This window comes from Ursus americanus, chromosome 2 (genome assembly GCF_024610735.1).
Source record: "Ursus americanus isolate L20-20 chromosome 2, mUrsAme1.1.p, whole genome shotgun sequence".
Taxonomy (NCBI): Eukaryota; Metazoa; Chordata; class Mammalia; order Carnivora; family Ursidae; genus Ursus; species Ursus americanus.
In genome coordinates, this window is record NC_142128.1 from 45,088,769 (window position 1) to 45,096,989 (window position 8,221).

General features: G+C 64.0%; 1 protein-coding gene across 1 annotated transcript; it reads right to left on the bottom strand.

Moving 5' to 3' along the window:
* Window positions 1–463: 463 nt before the first annotated feature.
* On the bottom strand, window positions 464–7,708 carry IGSF8 (immunoglobulin superfamily member 8). Its single transcript, XM_045784304.2, has 7 exons — window positions 7,400–7,708; window positions 3,882–4,259; window positions 2,727–3,188; window positions 1,977–2,384; window positions 1,335–1,748; window positions 872–1,002; window positions 464–729 (listed from the first exon to the last, which is right to left on the bottom strand). The coding sequence occupies exons 1-6, from the start codon at window positions 7,455–7,457 to the stop codon at window positions 887–889; spliced, it is 1,836 nt and encodes a 611-aa protein (XP_045640260.2). The 5' UTR covers window positions 7,458–7,708; the 3' UTR covers window positions 464–729; window positions 872–886.
* Window positions 7,709–8,221: the final 513 nt, after the last annotated feature.

Below are 8,221 nucleotides of genomic sequence, written 5' to 3' on the forward strand. Positions count from 1 at the left end.
GCTGTGCTCTAAGGCTTCTATTCTGCTGCTGTCAGACAGAATACTGATCAGGAGGAAAAAGGCTGAGGCCCCAGGGCCTGGGAGGAGTCAGGTCCAAGAGGAGGAGGACCAGGAATGAGAAGGCAGAGTGGTGTGGGGAACTAGAAAAGGCCTCACCCAGAGGCCCCTGCCCTGCAATATGGGAGAGGGCTGGGAGGGGGGCCCGGCTCAGTGAACTCACCCCCTCTCTGTGCTCACCTCCCCGAGTAGGAGCCCCAACAGGGACTGGCAAGGCACTGACAGCTCAGGCAGCAGATGGGACCCAGGTGTCCCCTCCCGGGGTGGGTGGCACGGCCCACAGAGGGCCAGATGGTGTTTGTGGTGGGAAGGGAGGCCTGGGTCATCCAGAATAGGATGTCAACCCCCCCCAACAACCGCCCTGCCACACACCTCCGCCCCAGGGCAGGGAAGACACAGCTAGCCCTGGATTTTATAAAACAAGTTTATTCACATTTTAGAAAAACTAATTCTAGGACAGGGAATGGCTTCCCTATCAGCTGGGTATGAGATCAAGAACAGAAGGCCAGAGGGAGGAGTCAGGAAGGAAGGAGTGGGGGATGGGGGCCATGTCCCCCACTCTGGGTGGGGGAGGTCAAATAAATTAAAGAAAGGGGGACAGAGGGAGAGGGTAGCCAGGCAACCATAGGCGGTCTTGGAGCTGGGCTGGAAGACAGTCGACACCTGGAAGAACTGGAGAGATTGTGCGGGGTGCGCTGAGGACAGAGCCCCGATGCCTGCTCCTCCCCCAGGTGGGGTGGGGAGGGACAGCTCACCTCAGGACTGGGGGGGAGGCCTGGGGAGAGAAGACGAGGTTGGGGTTCTTTTCTCTCACCTGGGGAGCAAGGGATCACCGTTTTCGCAGTCTCTTCATGAAGCAGCAGGTGATGGTGCCCAGGATAGTGGCGCCGGTGACTAGGGCGACCCCGGCACCCACCAGCAGGGGCACGAACAGGGTGTCCAGGGCTGGGTGAGAGTGGATGGCTCTGTTCAGCCTGGGGGGCCGCTGCCCTGCTCCCAAGGCCACACCTGTGTCCCCGCGCCTTCTCTATTGGGTTGTGGGGCCCACGTCCTCCATTCACAGACAGCCCTCCCCTGCCCCCTCGGCCCTGACTCCGGTCAGCAGGGATGCTGGTGCCAGATACGGCTGGAAGCGGATTTCCGAGACTCTTGGTATGGAGTGATGTGGAGGAGAATGGGGGACAGGAGCAGGAGAGGCACATGGAAAGGGCAGAAGAAGGGCCCTGGGCCAATGGTAGGGGGAGGTGGAGGTTGGGGAGTGCGCAAGGGTCACTCACCGTGCGTGTAGGGGTACACCGTGACAGGCCCCGAGCGGGCACTGCCCGCCTGGTACCAGCTGTAGTCAGCATGCTGCACCCAGGCACTGGGGGCACAGTGGTACACGCCTTCGTCCTCGGGCCCCAAGCCGTGCAGCCGCAGCCGATGGCTTCGGGGCCCCACCAGCTCCACGCTCACAGGGCCTCCTCCAGGCCGGACCCCCAGCTCCGCCACACCGTCCTGGCCCACACCGCCCACCAGCTGGGCAGGGCCAGAGCTCAGTGTCCCTTCCTCGGGCCGCTCCACCCACCAGCTGGCAGCCAGCCGCAGCCCTGGGGGGCCGCCCCGCACTGAGATGTTGCAGAGCAGGGAGGCCGTCTCCCCACGGTATACGGTGCCTCCCGCCAACCACGCCACGGCCTCCAGCACCACACCTGCAGAACAAGGACATGGGGTCAGAGGATGAAGGGTCAGGGGGCATGGGGTTAGGACCATTGTCCAAGCAACAACTCAGGGAGCTCAAAGGGTTCCCCCAATTTTGAAGAAGAGGAGTGGGAGAGAAAGGCATGTTGGCAGCTGACGCAGAGGGAGAGAAGCCCAGAAACAGAAGGAAAAGCTTCCACGAGTCCCAAACCCAGGAGAAGCCCCAGCCACCCTCTCACCTTCCTCCCGCACGTGCACGGGGAGTGGCCGGGAGCGGGCACTGGCTGCTTCTCGAAGCCGAGCCCCAGACCCTCGGACGTAGGCCTTGGCAAGGCAGCGGTAGGTACCCGCATCACCCGGCCTGGCAGCCTCCAGCCGTAGGCGGTAGGTTCTGGACGCCACCTTCTCCATAGCAATGTGCCGGCCCTCATAGCCAGGGCCCAGGCTGCCCACACCATCTGTGTCCAGCTGGGCTACCAGGCGGCCAGGCCCCGGCGCTCCCGCGGGTGCCATCTCCCAGCCCACAGAGTACGCGGCATGGCGGCCCGGCGGGGGCAAGGCCCCTGACACATTGCACAGCAGTTCCAAAGGTTCCCCTGGGCCGATCCGACGTTCCCCAGGCCCCACTGCCACTGCCAGCTGGCTGGCTGAAACATAGGACAGGGAAGGGGTGTCATGAAGGCAGGAAGGGGCACAGAGCACCCGACTCCCCAGCTGTAGCTCCTTCCTCCACAGCAGCACCGCGAGGCGTCCTGTCTGCCCCTCATGGGGTACGGCCATCCCCACCACCCAGGGCCTCTCACCTCTCAGCCATGGCCCTCCTACCTCCATACCCAACTTCTGAGCAGAGAAAACCCTCCAGGGGAGGGAAGTGATGCTAACAGGACCCGCTCGCTCAGGAAGATGGGCTTGGAGTCCGGCAGTGCCCACCTGGTGCCCACCGAGATCCCATGGCTCCAAGCTCCCACTGTGGGATGAGTGGCACTCACACAGCGTCTGCACATCCACATGGGCCAGTACTGCTCTCTTCTCCGCAATCTGGGCCCAGCTGCCATCGGGATCCTGAATCCACTCCGCGGCTGTGCAGTGGTAGGTGCCCGCGTCCTCCGCCTGGGCGCCCCCCACCACCATGCGGTACCGCTCAGCTCCCTCCTTGCCCAGCCGCAGCTCCCCTGCAGCCAGCCGCTCGGCATAGGGAGCCCCGGCCTCCACGGCCAAGTCCGGCCGGAGCCCCACCACTTCCTGCAGAGTCGCTCGCCCTACTGGCACCTCAGGCACCGCTCTCCCGAAGGACACCGCCAAGTGCGTGTGCTGCTGCGTGCTCGTCCGCGCCACGCAGCCCAGGGCCAGTTCCTGGCCCTCGTGCACTGTCAGGCGAGGGGGTGAGGTTGGGGCCTGGCGGCCTCGGGGCCCCGGAGGGGTAGCAGACACCTGCAGCGTATCTGGAAGAACTGGATAGAACAGCTGGAGTGAGGGAGGGCTGGGAGCTGGTGGCCCTCGTCACGGTTCCCTGTGTACAACCTGTTGCCCTAAATGGACCGCAGTTAGCTCCTACCAGGCAGAGTTCATCTCGTATTATTTCTTCCGTGACCCAATGGTGCCAGGCACAGTGCTGGGCACACAACAGGCGCTCAATAAATACTTGCTAAAGTTCATAGCCCAGCCCATCGCCTACTCACCCGTATGTTTGGGACTAACCCCTGTTAGGATTACAGAAAAGTGGCTCTGTCTTCCTTCTCAGAAGACAAAGAAACAAAAGAGAGCAAGAATGTCACATGGTCTCACTCCTCCTACCCTACCTCGACTTCGTCCCCCTCCGCCCCCACAGCTGCACCCCGGAACCTCCAGGAACGGAGTCCATTCGCCCTAGCAGGCTCCCCCCATCAGGGAATGCAGGGGGCCGGCTGCCCCTTTCCCAGGAGGCAGATCCACAGAAGAGGAAGGCCGCTAGGCTGGAAGGATGAGATCCCAGTTAGAGTCCTGAATGGCCACGAACTTGGTGGGTCTTTTGTGCGAGCCACACTACCTCTCGGGACCTCAGCTTCCTCAGCCACAGAACCTGAGGGGCGGTTAGGTAGGTCCCTCGTGGCCCGGACTTTGTGCCTTTCAGGCGCATGCGCCCGCGCCCGCCCCAGCGCCAGTACCTCTCAGCTCCACCTTGCCGCTATAGCTGCCCAGGTAGCGGGCATCCGTGGAGGGCGTGTAGCACTCGTACACGCCGGCGTCCTGGGCCTGGAGGTGGGCGATCCTGAGCACCACGGCATCCCCCTGCAGACGCTGCACCTGCACGTCGCCAGCCGCCACGCGGGCTCCGAAGACAGCGTAAGAGAACCGGGCATCCCTGGTACTGACGATGCCCAGGGCAGCCTCAGGGGCCTCAGGCCGATAGAGGAACCACTCGAAGTCCTGCTGGGCAGGGCCCTCGTAGCTGCTCACGTTGCAGGAGATGGAGATGGCCGTGCCAGCCACACGGTACAGGGGCCCCTTGGGGACCAGCACCTCCCGGGCAAAGCACTGGACTCCTGTGTGGGAGTACGGGAGAAGTTGGAGATGCCTGGGTCCGCACCACATCCCCGCTACCAGCACCATTCTGGACGCCTGCCCAATAAAGGAGAGCAAACCTGGGCGAGGTGGGGACCCCGCTGGGGCCCTGCCAGGAGGACAGGGAAAGGATGCTGCTGGGAGGTAAGACACCTGGATCTCAAGTGGGTCATAGGCCCAACTTTGCCTCAGAACCCAGAAACATTCCATTTCTGGCAGGTCAGAAGTAAGGCACCCACTGGCAGAAAGAGGTCCATCTGTTCTCACTCCTTGATTTCAGCTGTACCTTTGATTCCCTCCCGCATCTCCCCACTCTCATCTGTTCTAGGCCCGGTCAGTGGGGCCTTCCAGCTGAGGGATTCTGAGACCACATGTCCCTCTCCTTTGTTTGAGGGGAGCTGGCAAAATCTGGCATAGAAGGGCTGGTTGGGTCAGCTGTGTCACCTGGACCAGGGGACTCCAGACAATGGAGCCAGCGGCCCCGAGCAGGACAGGGCAGAGACCCCCCCCAGTTCTCACCGCACGATGCCCTCCCCCCTCCAGCTGCGCCATGAGCTCACTGCCGCTCCCACCTCACAATGCCCTCCCCCTCCAGCTGCGCCTTGAGCTCACTGCCGCTCCCACCCCACAGGGCTGCCGAGGCAGCTGAGGCTTATGGGGCAAGAACCAGCCTCTGCCTTGGCCTCTGGGGGCAAAAGATCCCCACCCTTCCCCCTAGGGCCGGCCAATCTTCTCCGCTGGTCCAGCTGATGCACAGTGTGCCCCTCCCAACTCCCCAGCAAAAGCTTCATTTGCATACGGAGTGCATTTGCTTACATAAGGTTCCCTCTCTGTTGAGAGGCCCAGCTGTCCCTTCCCATCTTCCTCTCCTCAGAGAGGCCAGACTTCTCTTCTTCATCCTGCCCCCACCTCCAGACCCTACCCTGCCCCAGCAGATACTCCTGAGGCCTTGGAGGGCCCTGTTTCTTCCTTCTCTCCTTCCAGCCTTCCATAGCCCCACTGGATAAGATCCCAGAACTCCAGACCGCAGGAAGGAGAGCTGGGTCAGCCCCCTGCCTCTATTTTACAGATGAGAAACGTAAGGCAAGAGAAGTATAAGGTCTTGACCAAGATCCTTCTATCCTCAGATGCCCTCCACAGGCCCCTGCAGAGGGACAAAGCAAGGGAGGAAGATGGGAAACTCCCAGGGGAGGCCCGAGGGGACTGACCTCACCAACCAGAATGTCTGTCACTCCCAGGGGCATGCCCTGGGCCTTTCTGCAGAGGCTGGAGGAAAACATGAAGTCTGTGGTCAAACTCTGTCCTCCAGCCCCTCCAGAAGTGCTCCCCTTGATCTTCCCACCCGAGCTGGGCTCTTAGCCCCTTCTTCCTGTGGCTGAGTCCAGTCAGGAGGGAGGCACCTGTGGTCTCTTGGTTAAAGCACATGCTGGGCCTCAGGAGGTTGGGTCCCAGCCACATCCCCATGCCCAGCTGACTGACACATCCCTTCCTCTCCCAAGCCGGTCTCCGTGCGAGGAGAGCTAAGAGCTTCCACTCAGGCAGCCGGTGAGTGTGTGACTCAGGAGGGCCCTGCCCCAGGGCATTTCATAATCTAGGTGATGGTGGAGACAGCTGAGCTGACACCTTTGGGCCTCTGGGCAGACTCTGCTCAGAAGGGCCCCCTCCCACCTTCCTGGCTCCACATCTGCTGATGCTTGGAGATCCCCATGGGAAAGTTGGCCAGCCAGGCCGTCTTAGGAAACCAGCTGCCAGGCAGCTCTCTCCCCAGCCAGAGAGGGGAGGAGGGGTGGAGACCTGCTTTGGAGTCAGACGGATCTGGGTTCAAATCCAAGCCCCAACACTCACAAGATGGGCTCTCTGGAGCAAATTACTTCAGTTTCCTCCACTTCAGAAGGATCGTGAGCACCTGCACGCAGTGGGCACTCAGATCTCTGCGGGCTCTTCCAGTCTGTGCTCCACACTCCCCCACCTCCCCTGGGCTCTTCCACTCCACGCTGCCCACTGGGGAAAACCGGCCACCTGCTAGGCAACGGGGCCCCACAGCAACTTCCTCCTGCCTCCCACCCAGGGCCCCAAGGAGAGGCCTCATTCTAGTTCCCCAGGGCCCAGGGACCTGTGGAGCCAGGGGGAGGCTCTGCTCGGCGCTGCAGTGGAGCTCTGGTCTAGAAACAGGCTGCTGGGGCTACGTCAGCCTGCGCCTTGACTGCTGCAGCTCTGAATCCCGGCGGCAAGGCCACCCCCACTCTGCGCTCTTATTCCAAGGGCTTCAGGCTCCTGAACATCTGTACAGGCAGCCTCCCTGTCCCGAAGCCATACTCCTCCCCGGACCACCCCCGAGGGGAACCCTCCAGCTCAGGCCAAAAGCAAGTGCACTGTCAGGTGCCCTCATGCATCCCTGCAGCACAGCCAGAACTCCTCACCAGGAACCCCCACCCCCATAGACACAAGGTGCTTGGAGATCCCAGCATCAGTCTCCATGGAGCCTGGTTTCTCCCAAGGCAGGGAGCAGGCACGAAGGGGGTGTGAGGAGCAGTGAGAGGCTACAAAGCCAAGTGCGACTTGAGAGAGGGAAGGTGGGCAAAGGGAGACCCGGCCCAGGGTGGAGATGGGGGTGACAGTGAGAACTGCCCCAAACCTCAGATGATAAAGTCTGGGGGGCGGGGAACCATTTGGGGAGATTGGACTTCAAAGATCACGGGCAGAACCGGCCCCTGGGCCTGCAGCCAACTCCGGGCAATTATGAAGACGGTCTAGCGCTGCCCACGCAGGGCGGGCACCCAGCGCTGGGCCTCAAGCTCAGTGTGAGGCAGAGGGAGTCGCAGCATTTGGGCGCAGCGACCCCAGCACCTGCGTATGCCCGCCGAGAAGTGGGGCTGGCCGGCGGCCTGGAGGTGGCACCTCGGTGGATCCTCACTGGGCCCCAGCCCGGGGCCTAGAGGGGGGAATGGCTAGGAGGGCAGCCACTCGGGGCAGCTGGGCGCCGAGCCCCGGGAGGCTCGAGGCGCCCTAACGGAGTAGCGGGTGCTAGGGGCTCCGAAAGGCTGAGGAGGAGGGCCGGGCTGGGCGCCAGGTGGCAGGCACCTGCCAGCGGGGTGGGGGGTCGGGGCGGGGGCCGGCTTACCCAGCATTAGCAGCAGCAGCGGCGGCGGCAGCCGCGGCGAGGGACCGAGGGCGCCCATCCTGCGCGGCCGGCTTTGGGGAGGCTCCGGGGGACGGCGCGGGCTCTGGGTGGACGGGGACTGGGGGGGCGCATGCCCGGGTAGGGGGCACGAAGCGGAGCAGCGAGGCGTGGGTGCACGGAGCCTAAGCGAGCGGCGCGGGAGCTTCCAAGTCCCCCCCCCTTCTCCCTCCTCTTCCTACCGCTTTCCCTCCTTCCGCGGCGACTCGGGAGACCGTTCGCGCCCCGCCCCAAGCCCCAAGCCCCAAGCCCCGCCCCGGCCCCCGCCTGACCCTGGCCCCGCCCTGGCGCCCCGGCTCCGCCCAGGCCCGCCCAGACCCCACCCCCCGGGCCCTGGACCGGCCCCGACCTCTGTTCTGTCTCCGCCCCGCTCCCCAACCCCGGACCCGCTCAAACCCTGGGCCCGGGGCCCTGCATCCCGGATCCGATCTGACCCCGGACCCCGGCCCCGGCCCGCCCGGACCTCAGCCCGGCTCCGCCCCGACCCCGGCCGACGCAAAGGGGCGGTACCTGGATTCAGCCAAATCCCTGCCCAGCCCCCCACCCCCACCCTGCACCTGCCGACCTTTCCCTCGGAGAGTTGGGTGCTGGGACCTCGGGGTCGGTCAGGTGACCGGCCACGCACTTCGGATCCAGTCGTTTGCCCTGCGCCGCTAGGCCTCGCCGCCAGGCCCGCTCGCGTGCGGATGGGCGGGACCCAGGAGTTCCGGAATGCGGAGCGCCTGGGCTGAAGGGCGCCGCTGGGCCTCGCAAGGTCCCGGGAGA

What these genes read in the sequence shown, in the direction of transcription:
- IGSF8 (XM_045784304.2), bottom strand. Translation starts at nt 7,457, where the DNA reads ATGGGCGCCCTCGGTCCCTCGCCGCGGCTGCCGCCGCCGCTGCTGCTG. An exon ending in GCTGCTGCTGCTAATGCTGG is followed by an intron (nt 4,260 to 7,399) that starts GTAAGCCGGCCC and finishes ACTCCCACACAG; the next exon opens with GAGTCCAGTGCTTTGCCCGG. An exon ending in CGTGCACGTGCGGGAGGAAG is followed by an intron (nt 1,749 to 1,976) that starts GTGAGAGGGTGG and finishes CTTGTTCTGCAG; the next exon opens with GTGTGGTGCTGGAGGCCGTG.